Source organism: Bidens hawaiensis, unplaced genomic scaffold (genome assembly GCF_021521415.1).
Source record: "Bidens hawaiensis isolate Kalapana, Puna unplaced genomic scaffold, B.hawaiensis_p1.1 tig00042975_1, whole genome shotgun sequence".
Classification (NCBI taxonomy): Eukaryota; Viridiplantae; Streptophyta; class Magnoliopsida; order Asterales; family Asteraceae; genus Bidens; species Bidens hawaiensis.
Genome location: NW_027505816.1, coordinates 68,294 through 94,493, shown reverse-complemented (window position 1 = coordinate 94,493; position 26,200 = coordinate 68,294). Strand labels below are relative to the sequence as shown.

The window sequence follows — 26,200 nt, the reverse complement described above, 5'->3', positions numbered from 1 at the left end:
GTGCAGCATGTATCAAAAATGGTCATTTGCAACATATGCTTGGACAAATGGTTGCAACATCAAAAATGGTCTTTTACAGATGCAACATTTGTAGCATCAAAATGGTCAAAATGGTAAAAATGGTCAATATGTGCAGCAGCTGCTTGGTCACAACATGTGCAGCAACCTGTGATTGGTCAAATTGCAGCACCAGTTGTCAACAGTTGCATTTGTTGCAGCATGTATCAAATGGTCAGCAATTCATTTGTTGCAGCATGTATCAAATGGTCATTTGTAACATATGCTTGGTCAAAATGGTCAAAATGGTAACAATGGTCATGTTATATAGTCAAATAGGTCATGTATAACAAAGATTAACAATGAAAATTCCATAACAAAGATTGACAACCAACATTCCATTACATAATTAAAAACTAACATTACATAACAAGGTTCCATACATAACATTACCAACACGATTTCAATTGATTGCCATTAACATAATTAACATTACACATGTAATATTCACCACGTTGCTATGACAAAGCCTACTAAACCTAAAGCACATTTATTCTTCCAATTGGACTTTATTGACAACTGTTGTTTCAGGTTTTTGTTCTCTTCTTGCAAAATAATATTCTGCAACTTCAAATTCTCTATTTTCATATCTTCAAATTGTTGATCTTTTCTTGCATTGCAGTTGCATAGTCCAGTTCAAGAATTCATCAATTTCTTTTTTCCACATGAAGAACTTACAGTCTTCATTCTACACATAAAATCAATTCAACCTAATTAGATTTGTAAATAAAAGCATGAAACTTAGATAAGTGTACGTATCGGCCATAAAGGGCAACCATAAAACTCATCCCCAATTCGAATACTTCTACACCCAGCAATCCTTGGAATGGCAAGGATATCATGATTGCAGTAAACCTTTCCATCGAAATCAAGCTTAAACCTTTTAGGGTTTTTCTTGGCACGAGATGAAGACACAGTGGATGAGCTCATTTCCATCTATCAATTGTTGTTCAATTGATTGATTTTGTTTTCTAGGGTTCTTCAATTCAACAAAATTTGTGTTTTAGGGTTCAAAACTCGTTATATAAAGTGACAGACGCCACGATTGTTCCACATATACGTTAAACACAGTCAGCCGCCACGTAGACGTCCACGTAATCTGATTTTTGACAGTTGGGATAGCCACATCAGAAAAAGACTAACGGAGTTAACATGCGTTAGTCACGGCCCGTTAAAGACAAATGCACAAGTAGTTGGTACTGCCAGCAGGCAAGTGTAAAGTTGGAATGGATATTTAACAATAGGCCATAGTTTGGATTATTTAAAACCAATTTTCCTATTGAAATCTATAAGAATGTAATGTTACTGCTTCAAATGAAAAAAATAAGAAGAATACTTATGTCATCGTCATTTGAATCAAGTTTCTTTACATTAGATATTTGAAACCAAATTTTAAATTTAAACTAAAAAAACCTATTCAAATCCAAAATATAAATTTTGTAAGAACTTGGGTTGTTGGTTTGTATTAGAAAATATAAATTTTGTTTGAATTAGGATTCACTGGCTGTTGTATAAGTTAAATTTTCAATGTATTTACTTAAAACATTGAATTAAAGCTAGCATCAATGCAATTCTTTTAATTCAATGGATTTTTAGGTATTCATCGTGTTTAAAGATTCCCATGTTGATATTCCCATCCACTAGATGGGTAAAATACTAGTTCAGATGGTCAGCATTAATCTAAAAAACTGTCACACTCTTTTATAACCTATTAGTATAATGTTTGTGAAGCATTATGAACAATGACGGACCCAAAAATATATTTTATGGGGGAAGAAAAACTTTAGTGTGTAGACGTCTATTAAGAACTAAGAAGGATTTAATGTTAGGTCGGGTAAATAAAAACATATCTTATTATGTTGGGTAAGTGTATTTTAATAATTCAAGTTTATTATTATTTTCATTGTATTTTAGATTTCATGAAATTTTCATGCTTGGTTTGAGTTTTTTTTTAACAAACTTGTCATATAAAGAAAATAAATTCTAGTTAAATAAAATTCACAAATGATATATTATTTATATAAATTGAAAAATGGAAAATCTAATATAATGATACAAAAACTGTGAAAACTAAAAATATGATTATTACATTATAAAATACATAAACTAATCAAACAACTTACTAAAAAAATAAAGATTTTTTAAAACTTGAACACATGCTCAGAGCCGTCTTCGAGATTTTGAATGCCCAAGACAAGTATGATAAATGACCAGTGATAGATTTTTATAATTTTATTTTTTTTATCTCAAAATAATTGTAAATTATCTTATTTTTAACACTTGCACATATATCTTTTATAATTTGAGTTATTTTTATAATGTATATTTTTAAAGAAATATTTTTTACATCGCATAAGTTATATTTTATTTATAGTTATATATATTTTATAAAAGAATGAAACTTTTTAATAAAATTAGAAAGTATATATATTTATAAAAAGTATAAATACAAACTAATTAACAACTTAACTCGATGAAATTAGAGCATTCTCATCTTATTCCTTAAAATTATATGAAAAAAGTTTGCATATTATATGGTAGATTTTGAGTGGTTGTGCTGTAAATTATAGAATAAAGATATAAAATTTAGTGATTTTTTCGTGAATTTGAGGAAACAAAATTTTCCCCTATTTATTTTTAAATATTTGGTGAATTGGTGGTATGTATAAAAAAAGTATAATAGAGAAAACTTTATTGATAAAAGTATAAAAAATATTATTTAATTAAACATAAGAGAAAAATATATTGTTTTTTAGTTTAACTATAAAGATGGAGATAAGGAATAGGTTGGAAGTGCCCTTATGTATATACTAGGGTAAAGTTAAAATACAAAGGGAGACAAAATAAAGAAGTGTGAGAAGGATTTGTGACCACACAAAACCCCTTAAAAATAAATTCAAAAAAATAATAAAAAAATAATAACTCAAAATATAAATATAAAACGAAAAAATTTATAAAACTAAAATGTTTCCGCCATCATTCATGTTAAAAAAAATAAAAAAAATACAAATAAAATAAAAAAAATTGACGAAAAGATACAATGCCGAGATCTAAGACGTACACAGTGACGAAAATGAACAAAAGACACAATTATAACTAAAAAAAGACACAATAGATCGTAAAATTAAACACAATGCCGAACAAAATATAGCACAATGTTGAGTAATATAATACAATACAAAGAAAAAAAGACACAATGTCGAGGAAAAAAGACACAATCATTGATGATAATAAACACAAAACACAATGATAAACAAAAAGACAAACCGAGTTTTTTCACTTACCATTGTGTTTTTTTAATGAGAACGAGAAGACGGTGGAAACATTTTTGTGTTTTTACTTTTTTTGTTTTTTATTAAATTTTGAGTTATGATTTTCTTATTTATTTTTTTTTTTTAAATTTTATGAGTTTTTTGGTGTGGTTACAAATCTTTCTCATACTTATCATTTTTGTTCCCTTTTGTAGAATAACTGTAACATCCCGTTTTTCTAGTTTCGGTTAATAAATGAAAATATGAGTTATTATGAGTCGGGCTAGTGTTGGGTTAAATGGATATGGGTTGTGGACTTGGGTTATGAGGGAAAGAGGAAAAGACCATGGGCTTAAGCCCATGATATTTAAGTATATAAGCATTAATTACCCATTTAATCATTCATTTCACACATATTCCATACACCACCAAAACACACACTTAAGCTCTCTCTCTAATTTCTCTCCTTCCTCTAGCCGAACAAAGCTAGAAAACCGATCCCGATTCAAGGTAATGATAATGTGATATTGTATGAACTCAAACCCGTTAGATTTAGTCACGAAACGACGAGCCGACATCGTTAAACCGTTAAAGTCACGAGATCCGGGTGGAATATGGTATAAACCGAACCTAAGATGAGATTAGGGGTCACCCTAGCTCAGATCTGGATCGAACGGGACGAAAAACGGTGGAAAACGAGTCAGATCTCGTTTTTCCTGTGAAGCCGCGGTTTTCCGGCGACGGCGCCGGAAAGGCGGCGGGTACGAGGTAGGTTACGTCAAAGAATATTTCTGACACTCTCTGACCTAACCCTAATTCGTTAGCGGAGGTCTATCGAACTAGCTTGATTCGTGAACTGATTCGTTAAAGAAAGACTGGCGAACTAGCCCCAGTTCGTTAAGTCCAAATAGTATGATGACCAGTTCGTTATAAGGTCTAATTCGTATGAGCACTGGTTCGTTATTATAAGGGTTCAATTCGCTAAGAAGTTCAATTTATTAACCAGACCAAACGAATAAGTTCCAGCCCGTTATAAGTCTAATTCGTTATAAGGACCAATTCGCTATAAAGGCCAGCTCGTTATGAAGTACCGAATTAGCCAATTCGTTAAGGAAGATAGAAGTAACGAATGAACCCCCAATTCGTTAAAGAGCATAATAACGAACTAGACTTTGAAAGAATTATAGAATGGTCCTTGGACTTCGAAAAGAATGAGTTAATTTCAAAGAAGCCCTCGAACTTTTGAGGCAGCTTAACCCCAGCCAGGGGATCTGCCCCTTGGACCTCGCTAGGGGTTGCCGCCCCTAGAACCCTGCTGCCAGGGGCGCTGCCCCCGGACCCCCATTCGTAGAGGGTTATAATTTAACTAGAAATGCGATATGGGTAGCGATAGATAATTGATATGTGAAATTGTTATACAATTAGTCGCGCACAGCTAAAGAAGGGAATAACTATTAACGGTGAACGTAACCGCGTTCAGGTGAGTTTCTAGCCCCACTTCCTTGTTATGTTTTCGGGGCTGTGTGCATACTCGATGTGATAGTTAATACACTTACCTTAAGTGGTAAGTGTATGCTTAGTATGATTTATGTATGATGATTGTTTGACGGTGCGTGAACAATCTTCGGATATTGCATGAACCGTCAGGTGGTAGTTAAATATATGATTGATATATATGATGTATGAATGATGTATGTACGTTATGTATGTATGTTGATAGTACGTGAACGATCTTTCAATATTGCACGTGTTACTTAGTAAGGTATGTAAAGACATGTATGTTACAATTGTACGAAACAAAGGAGCATACCCTAAGAATATCTGTGAGGATAGGGACCAGACCCTAATAATATCTGTGAGGATAGGGACCAGACCCTAATAATATCTGTGATGTTGGGGACCAGACCCTTATAATATCCGTGAGGTTATAGAGCGGAAGGCTCTCTAAATAGTATGGATAGACATGCATGTAAAATTAAAGTACGAATAATGTACACCCCTTTGGGCATGTGTGCAAGAATGTGAACTGATTGTATGTTGTATGATTAACTAGAACTCACTCAGCGTAGCTGACTTTTAGTATACACACAGGTGAGTAGGTTGAGACAGCTGGCTTGATGGGAGACACGTGGCAGATGAATAAAGAAGCTGGCATATGAAGATTTATTTGTTAATGTTTGAACTGAAAGACATGTTTCAAGTTATGTTTTAAGACAAGTTATGAATTATTGTGTAATATTTATGAAAGTTTTATATTCTGCGTAAAGTTTTAATTAACTTTGATATTTGGAACTGTGTTTATGAGTAAATCCAACGTTAAAGTGAGGCACATTTAACGAGGCCTTACAATAACTTGACCTGTATATACTAATTTGCAACTAAATGGCCACTTACATTTTGTTACTATTCATACAATCATATTATTCATGAGATTTAACTTTTCTTTAAGCGGTTGGTGCATGTCTTTAATGCAATTTATATTGTCCACGTGTTATTTTATTGGAGCACTCACAAGTCAAACTACTTAAGAGAAAATTCCCAAAATAGGTGTTTATGAATAAGTTTTTCAGGTTTTAGGTGTCATTTCCAATAAAATCCCAAAATAAGTATTATAAACTAGTCGTGACGAATAGTTTATGATTAACCACGTGTAGTTTGTATAATCAATTAAAACTTGCCGCGTGTCTATAAACTAACCATAACGACCAGTTTTACTAGTTATCTACTCGTGAAGATTAAATAAGTTTGAAGCTTCGTAATCAACGCCCACGAGTAAATAAGGTATCCTTTAGTCGCGACGAGCAGATTCTAAAACCTTAAGAGTCGCGAGTAGTTTATCAAACTAACCACGGCGATGAGTTTGATTACCAAATGCATCTAACTGGTTTGTTTTACAAAACACTAACCGGAATGGTTAGTTTGTTTGGTCAACTAGTCGTTACGAGTATATATTGGTCAATGACTACTTTACATTCATTATACGAGTATTTTAGTGGTAATTAACTCATCACGATAAGTTTACATGGTAAAACATTACGCATACGAGTAGTTCATATGTAGTTAACTCGTCGTGACTAGTTTACCTTGTTTGCATTCCCGATATAAGTATTATGTTAGTAATTAACTCGTTCTGATAAGTTTAACTGATTTACATTACACATACGAGTAATTTACTTGTAGTTAAATCGTCATGCCTACATCGCGATACGCGATGGCATGATCAAGGACCATCGCGTATCGCGACGGGTCCCGGGAAAAACTCTATAAATAGCAACCTCACCATCTCATTTTACACACCAATTTCACACACTCTTTCTCTCTCTAACATCTCTCTAAAAATCACCTCGAAGAACGTGCCGACCTGAGACGAAGCGACGACTCACCGAAGAACGTGCCGATCTAAGACGAACTGACGACTCGCCTCGAAGTACGTGCAGACCCAAGAAGAAACGACGACCCGCCACGAAGTACATGCCGACTCGAGATGAACCGACGACCCGCCTCGAAGTGCGTGCCGACGAGACTTGAAGACCGGCGTGCCTCGATTTGCGTACTAAGGAGGTTTTGATCAAGATTCTAGATATATGTGCCAGCGTCGAAGTGCTGCCCGTGAGTTTAGAAAATAATAATCCAAACAAGGTAGGCATAATGCCCGAATAAAATATTAATAAAATAATAAAGGCTTAGACCCTCGTCAAGGGTATGGTCAATACCTCGAAATAAAGAAAAGAAAAGCAAAGAAATTGTATAAAGAGAGAAATATAAATATAACTATTATTTATATTTAAAGCGAAATTATTATTTAAAAAGATTTTAGATAATAATAAAAGAAAAGAAATAAAAGAAAAATAAAATAATCTTTATTAATAAATAAAGATAGAAATATAAGTAAAAGAATATATATATATATATATATATATATATATATATATATATATATATATGTATGTATGTATGTGTGTATATATATATGTGTGTGTGTATGTATATGTATGTATACGTTTTGGAAACGTAAAGAAAACATGATGGACTAAAGGTCCGAATATGAGAATAAAATATATATGATTTGAACTAGAGGTTCAAACATACTATAAAAGAAAAGAAAAAGATAAAGTAGAAGATAGTTATAGTTGATAATATTATTTAAGTTTATTACTCTTAAATAATAAGTAAAAGAAAAATATACGTTTCTTAATGAAGAAGAAACGTAGAATTTAAGTAAAAGAAAAACAAGTTAAACTAGAAGTTTATCTTGTAAAAGAAAAGAAAAGTAAATAAGTTAAAAGAAAGAGTTTTAACTTGAAAAAGGAAAGAAAGAAATAATATTTTAAAATAAATGTTTAAAACAAAGAAAAGATGTTTTGAACTAAAGGTTCATAAAGAAATTAAAATCGAGGTAAAAATTTTACAAAAGAGACTAGAGGTCTTAAGCCGGATTGTATATCCGACTAACAAAAAGTTATACTCGTACTATAGGTGCGAGATAATAAAGAAGAGGGAGAGACCCTCGGACAGTGTATTGAAGCTGATCCAAAAGAAAAGGCTATACTCGTACTATAAGTGCGAGATAGCAATGGGAAAGACCCTCGGACGGTGTATTGAAGCCGATCCAAATTGAAAAGGTGAATACACCCCACTTTTACAAACTTGTTTTCAAACGAGTCAAACGTGTTATATGAAAAACGTTACATGAGACTAAGTGTCTCTAAAACATTTATAAATAAGGGTATAAATACTGACCTCAGGCTATAGTATACGTTTGTCCGGATCCTTTCATATGTGGTGGGCACATCACACCTGGTCATAATTACGCTCGCCTGCGGGGAGTATGACCTTGTGTATACGTATAGGCACTCAACTAATCGAACGCTGCGGTGTTTCGCTGGGGGGACCGAGTATAAAGACTTGAGTTTATAAATTGTATTGTTTTAACTTGGTTATTCCTAAGCCACGTTGGGCCGAGACCTACGTGAGGGGTGATCAAGTAAAAGAAAATATTTTTACGTCAGCGTGTTCACCAGCATATCGCCGACATATTTTTTTCAACATATCAGGAAATTAATGTATCAAGCATTGGAGCCATTCATGAAGTTGATTAAAACAAAAAGATTAAACAAAGATTTATGAAACAAATATTGAGTATTTATTTCCCAAGAAAGTTTTTTTTTTCAAACAAAAGAAATTATATTTTATTAATAAAGGTTTCAAAAGTATATAAATATTTTATAATAAATATAACAAAAAGTCTTCCGCTAAAAACAAACTCTGATATATTTATAAAACCGGTACCAACTATTGATCACACGCCCAGGCACTAAGTTAGGGTGTGACATATATACATATATACATATATATATATATATATATATATATATATATATATATATATATATTTGACAAATCTACATAGTATTCTCATGAATTAAAATGAAAAATTTTGATCAAGGAAGTCGTGGACTAAATTTTGCAGATAATATATATTATTTACACGTGTAGCATCAATCAGGTGAGTCATCCATTGCTAGCTATCTCCCAACCCTCCACGTTGTTTCATCTAAAGCCAGGCTGGTCGTAAATTGCAAAATAATCAAACGTAAACAACTCATATTATATTCATCACAACACTTTATTTATTATCATAAGCAACCGTAAGTTATGGAACAGCATTTAAGAAGAGAGAACAAGACCGATGAGCGAGAGGTTCATGTTGAGAAAGATAAAGTCCCCAAAACAGCCGCTCATTTGGAATCCAATCATGAAGCAGGTGACCATGTAACCAGAACCATGCATGGTGCAGCTGGTGGAATACATGATCAAGGTGATCAGTACAAAGGTCCATCTCTTGAAGAGATCTCGAAACTAAGAGAAACGGCACAACAGAACTCCATTGATGCCATTAGAGCTGCCGAGGAGCAGTATCAAAAGGCCAAAGAACACACCCGCACATAGAAATTAGTTTATGTTTATAAGGTCGCATGTAATTAATGGAATAATTGGAACAAGGGTCTGATGTATCTTAACTTGTGAAAACTATATATACACTTTATTAATTTAATAGTTAAAAAGAAAGTAAAAATGGTGCGCAACCTTGCCTCTCGTAGATGTAACCAAAAAATATAAGAAAACATGTTAAGAGTTATATAGTAATCTATGCCAACATCATCTTCTTCCTTATTCACTTCCATGGCCTCAACAACTCCGATGAACTTTTTTTAATCGTATGTTCACTGGGAGAACAACATTTTGTTTACTCTTCTTTCTTCCCCATGGCTTGCTCTCTTCTTATAATTCACAACTAGGAATAGACTTCGCTGCGGATCTCGTGTTGTAGTATGTCTTGTTCCTTCGTGACAATTATATCAATACAGAATCCAATACTTTTGTAATGCACAAATAGAGAAGAAATTGCCAAAAGATTTTATTTCATATTATGACGGTTCGGCACTCGTTTCCACTTTATAGATACTCTTAAGTCTCCACAAACACTTTATCCATAGATCTATAATTACAGCAGCCAACAAGAAAGATTATATTGGCATAATCTATGGTTGAATTGGTCTATGATAATTTTTAAATGGTTATCTTACAATTTCCCTAACTTCACTCATAATTCCCATAATTCCTTGGACAATGGAGAAATTGAGCAACCTGATTTCTTGTACGGGTCATAAGTCATCCATACCTTATATCATCCTTGAAGCCATATTTATGTGTTTGTTTCAAGTGCAGATGCAACCTATGCATAAACATGAATACATCATCAATTGATAATTAAAAATGTTCATGCAAAAATAGTTTGCATTAGTAGTGTAACAAGCAAAATATTGAACCAAAATATGGTTGCTCATATGCTTTGGAAAGAGCTAGATGGTCACTAAAATGGCTTTGTGGAGTGCAGCAGATTGAACCATCTTTGACTACATTAGTTACAGGCCTCTACTTGTTAAAAAAAATACCTTTTTTTATGCACATCGTGTAAATTATTGACTTTCCAACATTTGGGTACCAAAAAAAATTGAACTGTTATTGCTTGCTTCTCACTTTTAAGTGTTAAAATTGTCTCAACACTGACAAAAAATAATTATATAAGCAATATCACAAAAGATAGTCACGCATATACATAAATGAGTAAATAATAACTATGACAGTAGCATACCTTACGATAAGATTACCTTTTATAAATCACTGAAGCAGCTGAGCGGCTTTGGTCTTTTGCTAATTGATCTAGTCCCATCAAGCGTTAAAAATGAATATCTTCTTTCTCAGCATAATTGAACAATAAGGTCCAATTTCCGAATGATCAAATAAAATATGGTCATTGTAAACAACTAATTACAATAATGTAATTTGGTTGCATAAAAGTTCATAACTAACATTTGTATAATTTGAAACCAATGCAATTCACAATATCACATGCAACTTCCCTGATGGCTTGAACAGAATTTTACTTAAAAAAAAAAACAACACAATAATATCATCAAAGCTATTTATCATAACCAACCACTCAAACAAATCATAATCGAGCATACAGATTATTAAATTCCAAGTGTCAGGGTTGTGTCTATGGTTCAATTAGTGCTCTGACCACCGGATATACCTAACGGCGACGAAGAGGTGTAACGTTTTCTAAGGAAAGCCTAATTCCAGGTCCGTTTAATGCCCTATCTATTTATAACAACGATGTGTTAATTGCGAGGGTTTTAACTTAAAAGGACAAATTTAGGGGTTGTCAATGTATAAAGAAAAAAACGGTTTTCTTACCTGGTGATTGTTGGTTCATCTTCTCCCTCATAGCTTTTTAGGAAGTCAGAAAATTATTTGCTTTGAGTTTGTCTTCTTGGCACTCATAGACGTGGGTTAACAAATTAAGTAATCAATTTAATAATTCAACAGGAAAAAACACAACTCGTTTGTGCAATCATAAACCCTAACTTTCAATATTGGAGAAGTTGAAGCATAATAAAGGTACCTTCCGTATCCATAGGTTGGAAATCGGAGCTCCAATGGAGGGAATGGCAACGGTAACCGATGAATCGAAGCCGACAACAGTGGAAATCAGATCCACAACGGTCAAGATAGTGGTGATTAACGGTGGCGGGTAGGTGCCACAACAGTCGATGTGGTCGTGCGAGGTGGTGGCCATAGACGGTAGTGAGGAGGCGATGTACCACGAGGGTAGTAGCATGGGGTGGTCGATGGTGGCCATAAACGGTGGTGGGGAGGAGATATATCGGAGCATGTGTACACAGAATAACTACCATCTACTCCCTCCGTCTCATTATAAGTGTCCATATTTGACATTTTCGGTTTTTCTTGTTTAATTTTGACCGACAATATTTTTGTTTGTGTTATATAATACTTGATGTAAAATATATAAATGGATTGGGTTTTAAATGTATTTTACATTGATATAATTTTCATCAAGTATTATATGACACGAACACAAATATTTATGGCCAAGGTTGCAAAAGAAAGACTTGAAAATTCAAACTATGACACTTATAATGGGACGGATGGAGTATTAAACTATATTATTTGATGTGAGTACATGTTGTACCACATGCTTCTTTGTTTGTAAAGTCTGTGAACAGTAATTTTACTGAGACGACCGTCAAGTGCCTTTTAATATATATATATATATAACTTTTAATATATATATATATATATATATAAGGGAGCTAAATATATTATATTTTTATATAACTTAGGCGGGAGGAAAACGTACGCTACGAATGGAACGGAAATCTTCAAAGAGAAGAGGGAAAACCTTTGGTAAAAATTAGAGGTGATAATTTGAATGAATTTGGTTGGATTAGGGTGATGGGTATAGGTTAGGCTGGATTTTTTTTAAAAAAAGTTAGGATGAATATATGTCAAGATAGGTTAAGTTAATCCATATTAACCCATGTAAAGGTTATCCAAAAAGTTTTAAAACCTCTCAAAAAATTCAAAAATATATAATTAAAAAATATAATAACTCAAACTATAAATAAAAAATGAAAAATGTAAAACAACTAAAATGTTTCATCCGTTATCCTAGCTCATAAAAAACAAGAAATTTCGGTTTAGAGGTTTACTTTAGCTCTTAAGTTTCGATATTTTTAGTTACTCTGTTTTGTTTTGGTCGGTTTTTTCTTTTTCATTTCGGTTTAGGTTCAGTTAATACTTTTCGTTTTGGTCAATTTTTCGATTTCAGTGTTTCAATTTCGTTTTGGTCGGGCTTTTCCGGTTTCATTTTGTTTTTTTGTTCCGTTTTGATTCATTTTGTTTCGTTTTGGTCGGCTACGTTTCGGTTTTTTGTTTCGCTTTATTAAGCTTTTCGATTGCGTTTCGTTTTTTTTGTTTTGGTTTGGTCAGTTTTATGGTTTCATATCGGTTTTTTTGTATCGTTTTAGTCGCTTTTCTATTTCGGTTCAGTTTCATTTATGTTTTTTTGTTTCGGTTCGGTATTTTTGATTCGTTTGGTCAGCTTTTCGATTGCATTTCGTTTTTTTTTGTTTCCTTTTGGTCAGTTTTTCGGTTTCATTTCGGTTTTTTGTTTCGTTTTGGTCGTTTTTTTATTTCGGTTTAGTTTCATTTTTGTTTTTTTTGTTGCGTTTTGGTCGATTCGGTGTTCTTGTTTCGTTTTGGTCAGCTTTTCAGTTGCATTTAGTTTTTATTGTTTCGTTTTGGTCAACTTTTCGTTTTCATTTCGTTTTTTTGTTTTGTTTTGGTCGTTTTCTATTTCAGTTAAATTTCGTTTCGATTTTTTGTTTCGTTTTGGTCGATTCGGTGTTTTTGTTTCGTTTTGGTCAGCTTTTCGGTTGCATTTCGCTTTTTTTTTTCGTTTTGGTAAGTTTTTCAGTTTTGTTTTGGCCGTTTTTCTATTTCGGTTCAGTTTCGTTTTGTTTTTTTTTTATTTTGTTTCGTTTTGGTCGATTCGGTGTTTTTGTTTCGTTTTGGTCAGCTTTTCGATTGCATTTCGTTTTTTTTTGTTTCGTTTTGGTCAATTTATCGTTTCGTTTTGGTCGTTTTATATTTCTGTTCAGTTTTGTTTTGTTTTTTTGTTTCGTTTTGGTCGATTCGGTGTTTTTGCTTCGTTTTGGTCAGCTTTTCGGTTGCATTTCGCTTTTTTTTTGTTTCGTATTGGTCAGTTTTTCGGTTTCGTTTCGCTTTTTTGTTTCGTTTTGGTCGTTTAACTATTTCGGTTCAGTTTCGTTTTGTTTTTTTTTTGTTTCGTTTTGGTTGGTTCGGTATTTTTTCTTCGTTTGGTCGTTTTTTTGGGTTTTGGTTGAGTTTCGTTTCGCACGTGATAGTTTGGGTATTTTTGAATTAGATAAATTTCGGATAATTTGGGTATTTTGTTTTGACCCATTTTAACCTGTAAATAAAACTCACTTCTTCCAACCCATCCTGATCTCATTGAAGAATTTTTTTGATCCATCCTGACTCATTTAACTTTTAAAGTTTATCTATCTTGACCCAAAAGAGCCCATTTGGGTTGGGCTTGCCACCCTTAGTAAAAATGTCTCGCTATTTTGTAGCGAGTTGGTACGGGAACCTGTTCACGAACAAAGTGGATATCAAGTTCAATGTGCTAGGTACTTTGGTGTTGTATCGGATTACCGGATAGGTAAATAGCACTTACGTTATCACAATAAACGATAATAATAATAATAATAATAATAATAATAATAATAATAATAATAAACGAGAGTGGCACGAGTGAGCAACACCACGATATTCGGCTTCCGCACCAGAGCTCGAGACAATGGGTTAATGTTTTGAAGACCATGAGATCAAATTAGTTCCGTAATAAACACAATACCCACTAGTAGACTGGCGGCATATGCATAGGCCACGAGTGAGGGGTTTTTGGTGCTACGTGCCGAGTGTAAAGACCAAGTTCAGGTGTACCTTTGACATGTCGTCGTATAAATGATCCATTTTTGGTGCATGCATGTGGGTACAAACCTGTGGCACCGCGTAACTAAAGATGGGACGCGTAAATGTTAAGTATTGCAATGCCCCGGCTAAGCTTCCGTAAAGGGTTGGGTTATCAAAGTCCGATCTCGAAGATGCACTCAATTTGGCAAGTGAGTCAACTGGAGTTCCAATTGGATTGCATGCCTGCTCTCTTTATTATGTCATTCGCATATGCTTTTTGAGAGAGAAACATAGTATCCGTGACACCAAGAAAAAAACTTAACAGGTCGAGGTCCTTCATGATTGCAAGGCATTTCATGAGATGTTGTCGAAGAGACACGGAGGATGTAACTAGTAGGATATCATAGACAAAGAAGGAAATACGCCGTGTCAGTACGCGTGTTTGAGTACTAACAGGGAATTATCACAGTCGCTTTGACAAAAATGTTGGTGAACCGTTGGTACCAAGCACGTGATGCTTGTTTAAGACCATATTTTGATTTCTTGATCAGCTTGCACACGTGGTTCAAGTAGTCATGGTTTCGGAAACCCATAAGTTGATACATGTAGACTGTTTCATCAAGCGTTCCATGTAAAAATGCATTAGTAACATCAAGTTGATGAATTGACCATGAGTTGGATAGAGCGATCGATAAGACTGCGGCGTATGGAGGCCGGCGGGGACTAAATCTTTCCCCGCAATCTACCCCTACCTGTTGTAAACGGCCGCCATATACTAAGCGTGCTTTGTAACGTTCCAACATACCATCCGATCGAAATTTAATTATGTTTTAACAACCACATACTGCAAATGATGTTCAGCTGGGGAATGTGGGAGAGGGTTCAATGTTGTGTGAATGGATGGTAAGGTAGGGTGGGTTGAATTGGGCTGTTGTGAGGGATAAGGTGTTTGGGCCGTGGAAGTGGGCTGGACATGATGAGACCACAAATGTGGTGGGAACTAGAAGACGTCTATTAGAAAATTATAGGACGGTTGGCAAATGGGAAAAGTCTCATCAAAGACAACATGTCGTGAGATTAATAATTGATTAGTGTGTAGGTCAAGACATTTATACCCTCATTGAGTAGTGGGAAAACTAAGGAAAACACATGGACGCACACGTTGTTTGAGTTTATGAGTGGTGGTAGCGGGTATTAGTGGGTAGCATAGGCAACCAAACACCCGAAGATGATCATAAATTGGTAATCGATTATAAAGAAGGCAGGTGGAAGATGCTAAGAATATAGGTGGCGAATTCTAAAGCATGCTGCCAAAAGGTATTAGGGAGGGAGGCATGAGCTAAAAGGGTTCGGATGATGTTATTGATTGAATGAATTTGTGTTCTGCTTTGCCTTTTTGGGACGGCGTGTGAGGACAAGATAACCAAAAAAACATTTTATTTTGGTAAAAAAAGAAATTTGTTTAAAGGCAAAGCCCTAAGACCATTCGTAGTCCCGACGTTTTGCCGTCGTTTTGGAGCATAACGCCAGGGGCACACCGCCCCCCCTTCCCCGCGTTTTGGGGTTTTTTTTCAAGCGTTTTGTATATAACGCGAGATCTGGCTCAAATATAAAAAAAACTATCCGTTGGGGGTGGGGGGTTACCGTTGGGAGCCGTGGAAGTGTTTCTGGAGATGGCCGGTGAGTAACTCCGGTCCGGCAGCGGTTGCGACGGAGGAGGAGGTGGTGGAAGGAGACCTTGTTTTCTGATTTGGCTTCGAGCTTGCAGCGGCGGCGAAGGAGGAGGTGTCTTGGGTGTTGGGTTGGTGTCTTGGTGGATAACGAGTTTGGTTTCTGATTTGGTTTTTTGGAATGAAATGGAAGACGTGATGTTAACAAAAAGAAATATTGGGTTGGTGTCTTGGTGGGTGTTGGGTTGGTGTCTTGGTGGTTAACGAAAACCCGATCGAATGTCAATTTTGTTTTTGTTTTGATACCATAACAAACGTGTCAGAGACCGATCAAATGCCAAATTCGCTTCTGTTTTGTTTTGTTTTTGTTCCGGTGCCGCAATGAAACCGATTGAGTTGAATGACTCATCGTCTTGACGCTCAGTTGAAACCGATTGTTTTTAATGTATTTTTTTTATTTTAATGTAGCTTTTTAATTATATATTTAATTATTCAAATGAATTATTATTTAAAAAAAACAAATAAAATTAATAGTGACGGGGCGCCACGTGGCGCATAACGCCTGGGGGTGAAGAGTTATGACTACAGCCTGTTTTTGTAAAAAACCATAACTCTGACTGAGCGCCACGTGCGCATAATCCCTGGGGATGGAGAGTTATGACTACTCATGGTCTAAATCGTTGCTAAATCTTTTATGTGCATTAGCATAAGTGAAAGTTCCCATATTTTCGAATTCTATGTCTTTCCGTCACCATCAGATTAGGGGTTGTCATGGTTTTTGGCATCGTTGTGATCAAGCTATCAAGAAGATGTCAATGGTTTGATGTGGTTCTTGACCACATAAGGCGATTTATATGTGTTGGACGGAAACGTTAAGGAAATGGTGGTAATTTGTGACATGTGGTAGCCTTGAACCATGGTGGATAACTGGATATGGTAGTCCCATGTAAACAATAACTAAACTACATTAAAATGAGAATAAAATAGTAGTTCATAACTAAAAACTATTTTATATAAAGAAAATGATTTTTCAAAAAAAATAATAACTATATAACTAATATTAAAATCGTATAACTAAGTTGTGGATAATTTTGTCACGCATATACAGAATAATATTTTTTTGATTTGATGTTAGATTGCTATTGAACAGCATTGTGCTTTCTCTAAAACAACGTGGTATATTATTTTCCTTGACATTAATCTCTGTTATACATAAAGTATGAGTTAGTGACGTTTTAAATTAACCTGAAGTGTTACGAAAGACTGGGATGGGAAACAAAAACGGAATGTATCGGATTTTTAGCACGTACAACCATCAAACCAGAGACCTAACAGAGCTTCTATTATTTCATACTTCCTTTTTAGTACTTATTTAAATTACAAGCCAGCCAAATTTGCAGGTCATCGGTACCCCAAGCTCTTATTAGACTAAAAAAACATCTCTCAGTAAAAGCCAATCCCTCTTGGAATTCAAATGATAAAGAGCACAGAGATTAGTATCTTTGATATGCTTAGGAAAATGAATAGGCATACTCCAAATAACCAAACCAGAAAGAATAAGATATCTTTTGAAAAATCTTCTATGTAAGAGAAATTCAAATGTTAGAACTCCAGTACGTATCCAAAAGAAAAAAGACTACCAACAGAGAGAGCAGCGAAGGGCCTTTCCTCGCTTCTGTCTTTTTTTTATAGATCAGTTCAGTCTGTAAACAAGCGGGTGATTTTTAGCCGGGAAACTGTAAACTTTCGAAAGCAAGCTCACCCACTCTCCCCCAGTGGTTAAACTCTAGGATCTAATTTGAATTCCATATTAAAGAAAAGTAGACATCTGCGGCCTAAAACTACACGAGTGGATAGCTTTACTGCTACTACTTCCCGATCTTTGTGAACGTTCACTTCAATAGGATATCTCGTTTTACTAGCTCGATGTACAACATAATATGCATAGATTTAAGAAGTTTTAAGGGTAATGTTGTCTTTATAGCACATCATGGTTTATTACTTTTTCTTACATAATAGTTTCAATTTTAGTCCTCTAACTTTAATTAAATTTTGTTAATTTATAGAATAATTACACATTTACCCCTTATTTAAAACAAATTACCTCCACGACTTTTAAACGTCCATAATTTTTTCACACGTTAATATTTTTTTAAGAAAATTATTCTATAAAAACGAACATTTTATTCTCTTTAATTTGAGTATGATATTGTTAGACTTTTTTAATTTCAAAAAAGTAACATGACGGGCGGTTCGAATCATGGGCCAAAATGAATTAGATTTGGAACATGTCAATACAAAAGCTGGTTAATTTGGTTGGGGTCGGGATGGGTTCAAGTCGAAAAAGGTCATGTCAAAATGGTATTAGATCGAAACGGGTTTCGAGTTAAAACAGTGTCTGGTCCAGATGGGTTTCGGGTCAAAACAGGTTGGTTTGAAAATCGATTTATTTGAAAATGTTGTACATTTTAGGCATCAGTTTCGTGATGACATTGTTTACACTTACCAGACCCGATAAACACGTGTCCAACAACACGTAATGAACGTGAGTTACATATTAGCAATATTCCAGCCAACGAGTCAACATAGTCTTAAGGGAAATAATATTCAAATATCAAATTCAAAATATTCAGAATAGATAAGTCAATATAGTTAGCTTTAGATCCAAATTTATCTCCTGTAAATGTGCATCTCGAGTTACTGTATATAGCCTATATAAGGCATGTTAATCAATAGAATTATTTTAACCTTTTCACAAATAATATTCAACCTTATAATACACACATGATGTCGGTTAAGCATGTTTAATGCATGTAACATGCATTCAGGTGCATGTTATGTGTGTTCAACTGTCAGTTACACACAGTACTGGCTTTGCACGTGTTACGCGTCCAATTTCGAGTTACGAATGCACCGTCAACAGGTTTGCGCACGTACTCCGCTGCATAGCGCGTGCACCTGACTAGTATATACTAATATTTACATATTTAATATCAATGAACTGTATATCAACGTGGTATATAACCTTGGCATTGGTAAGTCAACATCTAAAATTTCAATTGATATTAAGACAAAAGTGTTATTGAATGCATACACCTAACACGTACGATAAACACCTCTTATGTCCACAAGTTCTATGTATGTATCGTAGAACACATGGTGTAAAGTAATTAGTTGTGCATAAAGTAATTCTTTTTTAATTACAGGCTTTTTGATAGTTCTTTACCATATTGCACTGTAAAATCGTGTATTACATTCATTGGATAAACCTGTTTATGATCTTGTGTAGGTAAAAATCACTCGTTTGAATTCTCGTCCCCAAAAACTTTATTTTAAGTTCACCGAAAACCGACTTGAAATATCAAAATTTGAAAGGTAAAAGGAACTTATTTTATTTTATGTGAATGTGCATTTGGAATTTGGATAACAAATTGTGAAGCCCATTAAATAATAAATAACTAAAAAGATGACAAATTTTATAAAAATGAATACATTGTTAGTGACAAAGTCTTGGTATATTGACTTCTCATATACACCATCAAGATTCAAGTCCATATATGAGAAACCATAATATACCAGACTGCACTAAACTCTTTCTTTTTCGTTAAATAAATCACTTCCATCACTAAACAAATTACAATTCTTGAATAAATATTCAGCCATTGACGCCACAACCGCTGCCTTGAGGCTGCTATCTCTCCTCAGAGTTAAATCTGTTCCAAGCCGCCTGCATATGCATACATACAATATTTCAACTCTTAACAAACGAATGGGATTTGATTTGGGTAATTGGGTTAAGTTTTATCTCAATGGGCCAAACCAGAAAGTTAAAAGGGACGGTTCGAAAGTTGCAAAGCCGATTTTTAATGCATGCAGCCTTTTAAAACCTTCTATTTAAAAATCGTGACTGTTATTATGATAATGTTTTTGAATTAATAATTAGAGCATAAGTTTCTTTTATAAAAGTTTCGGCCCATACTAAAAATGGCATGTTTCAACCTGAGCATGGTATTGACCCGTTTCTCAATCCGCCCAAACCACCCATCTCATATTAAATAATTGTACATTTTGTAACGAAAGTGGACCCGAGGCATACCTTCAAAAGATCAAAAACCTTCTCACATATATACTTTTGCTGAATAGTTGCCCCTCGTTGTTGCAGCTTGTCGGGATGAACACAAAGAGTAGCTTTTCTATACGCTTTCTTTACCGCATTTGTGGTTATGATCTCCGTCAGTGTAACGGGTTGCCAACCACTTTCAGGTCCAAGAATCTGCAAGTTCAAGAAATTACTTAATATCACCGGCTGAGATGTTAAAGGAAGGAGTTTCAGCCCGTTTAGGTAAACGGTTGGTTCATTTAGGTTATATGTTTTATCTCTAACGGTACGTATGGTCCAACATGTAGAAATTCAAATGCACACTTCCAAAATCGCTTTATCTAAAGAAGTTTGATTATTATTCTAATAATTTATAATTTAGTTTATGTAAGGGTTAATATCATAAATTATAATTAAAAAAAAACACTATACTTATTTTTAACGAAAAAACTGTTTAACCTTGTTTTGATATTTAAAGCCCCTCAATTTGTAAGTACACGAAAAAAGTCACTCAACAAATTTTTGGGTCCGAAACGTGTCTAAAACGAACGCAATTGTGATTTGTTTTTAAATTAAATAATGACTTATTAACTCGTATATCGGTCAAATTACGAAAAATAACATTCAACATTTTTGCCAAAAATAAAAATTACATCACCTTTTACTTTGACCAATTTAAGAATTAACAAGTCATTATTTAAAGGCAAATATATGTGCATTTTAGACAGGTTTAGGGACTTTAACGTGCGAATATTAAGCCTTTCTGTAATTACCTTTAACACATTATAACTAATAAATACAAGGCATTGTAGGTCTGGCCACCCCGGCCCGTTTTGACCCGTTACCCAAGCCCGAGTGCTCGTTTTACCACCTCTAATATAAAGACTTTACTTACATATTGAAGTGTTGAAAGCAATGCTCGCAAGTTTCCTTCTTTTCCCTTAGACCACCGTTTAATATCAGCATCAAGACTTTCGGCTAAGCGCTGAAATAAAATTGGATACAAAAATATAAATATAGATACATAAAATAAATTAATATGGTAATCATTCAATTTAACAGTACATTTCTCTCAGCTTGTTCCTTTTGTGCAAGCCGATCTCGTTTCTCTTTTTCTGCAAGCGCTTTAGCCTAAAATAAAATCACCAAATTAATAAGTGGTTAAATTTTTTTAGTATTTACAAACCCATTACTTTATAATGAAAAAAAATTTATACTTACCGCCCTTTCCATGATCCTGTTATGCTTTTCCAACTTTGCTTTGGTTCTTAAAGCTGATTCAGTACGGTTCAAATCCTGCAGAATGATAATAAGAACATAAAGGTGATAACAATAAACAATAACAAGAATACAAGGCAGGGGCGTAGCCAGCCTTAGGGGAATGGGTTCGGTCGAACCCGTACAAAATTTTGTTTTAGTGTTATATATTAGTGTATTTTGACATCGAACCCGTAGAAATTTCAACATCGAACCCGTAGAAAACCCAAATATAAGTGGTAAACAGTCGGTCTTTTGTCCCTAAAATATTTTCGAACCCGTAAGAAAAAATTTCTAGCTACGCCACTAATACAAGGGTAATAACTTGTCAAACAAAAAACAATATTAAGAACGATAAAGGTAATAACTTGAACAGCAAGAAGCGATAATGAGAATGATAAAGGTAATAACTTGACCAGAAACAAACGAAAATAAAAATGATAAAAAGGGAAAAGCTTGAACAGCACGAAAGATAACAAGAATGACAAACACGAAGAAACATATTAATTTCATTTCACTACTTACAGAAGCAGTCTTTTGAGAAATAGCCTTCTCTAATGCCCGTTGTCGGGCCTCTGAAGTGGCCCGTTCTACTGCGGCCCGTTCAGCTCTAAGCTTAGCCCGTTCTGTTGAAGTAGCTTTTTCAACAGAAGCTTTAGAAACCTTTTCATGGGCCTCAGCGACCATTCTCTGTCTAACTTCCTCTTTAGCTTTTTCAACAGCGGCCCGTTCACGTTCAGCCCGCTCACGGGCCTCAGCAAAGGCCCGTTCACGGGCTTCACGGACCGCTCGCTCAACTGCTAATCTGTTTTTTTCCCACTGCCTTCGTTTAACGGTTGCTTCTTCATCAATCTTGTTAAAATGGCATCTTGTGATACTTTACTTGGCCCGGATTCTTCAACTACATCTTCTTCATGTCTAGATTCGGGTTCTTGAGAATCTTTGACTTCATTTGACGACTCAGTGTCGGGTATTTCCTTATGGGGTGGTTGGATACTACTATCTGAAGATGATTCGGGTCGTGCATCATTATCTAAACCAAGATCTACCATATTGTCAATGATATATTTTTCTTCTGATTTTACTTCATATTCATCCTCGTCGTCAGAAGCGGTTTGAGTTGTTTCTACATTGATATCATTCATTTCAACATTGTTGCTTGCATTATGAACATAATCTATATCATCAGTTTCTTCCATAATATAACCATCACTAGAAGATTTCTCGTCAACTTCCCGATCACAAGATTCATCCAAACTTTCAGGTTTTGTTTCAACCGCGTGATTATCTTCCTGTTTTGTCTCGTAATTATCATGAAGATTCAATTCACTTTCTTCTAACTTAATATCACTATCTTCTTGTTTTATCTCATCATCATGAAGATTCACTTCATTTTCTTCTAACTTATTAACAAATGTTTGCACACTATCTTTTGCATCTATCTCACAAAAATCATCAAACGTCTCATTTGTTTCTTCAGAGTGTTGGTCATGTTCGGACTCAACCTCACTTTCCACCCATTCAGAAGCTTCTAAAATCTCATCATGTTTCTCACTTTCTGCATACTCACTGTCTTCATGTTCAAGAACATACTCTTGCTTATCATTTCCGAATTCATTCTCACTTTTGGCCCGTTCAGAAGCTTCGAGAATCTCTTCATGTTTCTCACTTTCTTCATTCTCACTGTCTTCATGTTCAAAAACATTCTCTTGTTTATCGTGTGCGGGCTCATTCTCACTTATGACCCGCTCAGAAACTTCTAGAATCTCCTTATGATTCCCACTTTCGGCATACTCACTGTCTTCATGTTCAAGAACAAACTCTTCATGCTCAACAAAATTTTCTTGTGCATCATGTCCGGGTTCACTCTCAGTTTTGACCCGTTCAGAAGCTTCTAGAATCTCCTCATGTTTCTCAATTTCGGCATTTTCAACTTCTTCATGCTCAACAACATTCTCTTGTTCCTCATTTTCTTGCAACTCCGTTGATGAATCTAGTCTATTCACATCATCATTTCTGTCATTTTCTTCTGATTCTGGTTCTTTCACATAAAGCTGATCTTCCGAGACGTCAATGGAGGGTTTGACCGCGTTGACTCCGACTTCATCTTCATCCACAAACATGTTATCTGTTTGACATTCATTCGCAAAGTCTGTACTCTCAATCTTGCTTGTTTCCACATCAACTGCTTCATTACAAGCAATTTTATCATCTCTAAATTTGCCATCTTTAACTGATTCTGATATTTTCTCACTTATTTCATCTATAAACTTCTTTGCAACAAAAAGTTTCTCGCTTTCCGTGAAATTTGGAAGAGCACCCGTACCACCATATTTACGATTCCTATCCACATCTTGAAAAACTTGTGATGAATCTTCACCTTCAAGTTTCGAGCTTTTTTGAAATTTTTTATTTGAAAAGCTTCGTAGACCGTTCTTCTTTCTACCAACCGATTCTTTAGCAATCCATATACTTTCTTGAGCTTTTTCTATGGCTTTTCTCAATGCAGCCGAAGCATCCGAATTCACATCAATTCTCTCATCAAAATCCGGTTTACTCGACTCTAAATTTCTTGATCTCTTTTGATCATATTTATGATTTTCGAAATCAGTATTAAATGTTCTTGATTTTTTATCATCAAAGATTGATTCAAGATGATGACTTTCTTTTCCGACCGCCTTTTTAGAAGATTTAACATTAAATGCTGACGGATCCGGCTTCTTGGCTTCCAAAACCGGTTCATCAAGGACTGATTCAAGATGACGACTTTCTCTTCTATCAACATTTCTTGAAGATATAACATTAACTGCTGACGGATTAGGCTTCTTGGCTTCCATAACTGATTCATCGAAGACTGATTCAAGATGATTACTTTCTTTTCCAACCGCCTTTCTAGAAGATTTAACATTAACTGCTGAAGGATTCGGTTTCTTGGCTTCCATAACCAGTTCATCAAAGACTGATTCAAGATGATTACTTTCTTTTCCGACCGCCTTTCTAGAAGGTTTAACGTTAACTGCTGATGGATTCGGCTTCTTGGCTTCCATAACCGGTTCATCAACGACTGATTCAAGATGATTACTTTCTCTTCTAACGACATTTCTTGAAGATTTAACATTAACTGCTGATGGAATCGGCTTCTTAGCTTCCATAACGGGTTCATCAACAAAACAAGCGAATCCAGTTACAGCAGATACTTGTGTAACATGTTTTGTCGCATCTAACCCATCTTTATATTTTGTGTTGATCTTGTTATATGACATGTTAAACTGCTTCAATGCATCAGGAGATTGATGAGATAGATTATCAGAATCTTGTGCATTTGGTGCTTTTGATGAAGGTGTCCTAAAACAACATTAATAGAGCAAAAAAGATTAGAACTTGTAATCAATAAACGCGATACAAAACCAACAACTAAAGATTATCAAACTTCCTAACTGATTTGAGATAATTATATCATACAAAAATTAGACCGTCATGAACAGATTATATCTAAATAACATGATTAAAAAAATTGAATTTTGTGCACATAACTTTAAAGCTAAACCTCAATCAATCTTGACAGGACCTTTAATATCAAATTACTAAATTTTCTAAACTAAAAAAAAGTATGAAGTTTGCATATTCCAAACTCATAAACTACAAACTCTAGCATATAAAGCAATAAAAGCCTCGTTAATATTGCCAAAATTGCCGTCCATATATAACAAATCCGACAAGAAAGATTATATCATACAAGAATTATACCTTCATGAACAATTCATATCTAAGATAACATGATATAATAAAACACCAGTCTTCTGCACATAATTAAACCAATTTTTTTACGTATGAATATAATAAAAAAGCTGTCTTTAATTAACTTAACTAAACTAAACATAAAGTCTTAAATGACAATTAAGCTAAACCTCAATTCATCTTAACAGAACCTTTCAATTTAAACATGGGATATTCTAAAACTAAAAACGACACGAAAACAAACAGGTTTCGGGTCGAAAACAGTATAAACTACAAATTAGCATATAAATAACAATTTTATATTTGCCAAAACTGCCGTTCATATATAACAAACAAAATCAAGAAAAAATCAAGAAAACTCTGTTTCAATCGACCTATTCCAAAAAAGACAATTTTTTCAAAACCCCATTTGTAAAATCCAAAACCCCCTTATAACTTCAAAAACCCACTCATAAAATGAAAAACCCACTTATAAGTTATAAAATCAAAAACCCATTCATAATTTATAAAATTAAAAACCCATTTATTATATATAAAATCCAAACCCATTTATTATTTATAAAACCAAAAACCCATATATAATATGTAAAATCAAAAACCCATTTATAATTTATAATATTAAAAACCAATATAAAAAATTAATAACCCACCTCAATTTGTGTTGCCCAAACAAGTCTTGGTACGAAACAGCAACAGTTTCGTCACAAAAGCCGCCAAAAATGTTGGAACAATCCAACGGCTTCGAATCAGGAAAATTGAAGCTCAAAGAATCATACTTTGTCCCCAATGTTGAAACATCAAGCACCGGAATTGAAGAATTTTGGGACCCACCAAAGATTTCACGGTAGTCTTGAACGTCAATCGGTGACGGCCTGACGAATTTGCGACGAGGCTGGTTGAAAACGGCGTCGTATGGGTTTTGGGTTGACAGTTTTTTGGAGTGTGAGAAAGACTCCATTCAACAAATGGGTTCTTTTTTTTTATTTTGTTTTTATGAATGTTTATTTTTTTTGTGGGATTTTTGGAGGTAATGAATTTGTGCAGGGACACGACAACTTGAAGGTAGAAGAAAGACATAAGGGTATGATTGGAAATATGACTTTTTATTTATTATTTATTGTTTTTTTTATTTTATTTTTGGTATATGTTTGAGTAGTTTGAACTTTGAATGGAATCATCATTGATTCTAAATCATCATTACTACTTACTTATCATTGACAGATAATTAACTTCTTTATTGTATTAACATATTTATAATTTTT

The 26,200-nt window shown here is 34.3% G+C and overlaps 1 protein-coding gene across 1 annotated transcript; it reads right to left on the bottom strand.

Annotated features, from left to right (window-relative positions):
• Positions 1-19,420: 19,420 nt before the first annotated feature.
• LOC143615448 (uncharacterized) lies at positions 19,421-25,954 on the bottom strand. Its single transcript, XM_077088568.1, has 8 exons — positions 25,589-25,954; positions 22,158-24,545; positions 21,726-22,068; positions 21,165-21,239; positions 21,009-21,074; positions 20,839-20,928; positions 19,941-20,117; positions 19,421-19,571 (listed from the first exon to the last, which is right to left on the bottom strand). The coding sequence occupies exons 1-8, from the start codon at positions 25,894-25,896 to the stop codon at positions 19,536-19,538; spliced, it is 3,483 nt and encodes a 1,160-aa protein (XP_076944683.1). The 5' UTR covers positions 25,897-25,954; the 3' UTR covers positions 19,421-19,535.
• Between the last annotated feature and the right edge of the window lie 246 nt (positions 25,955-26,200).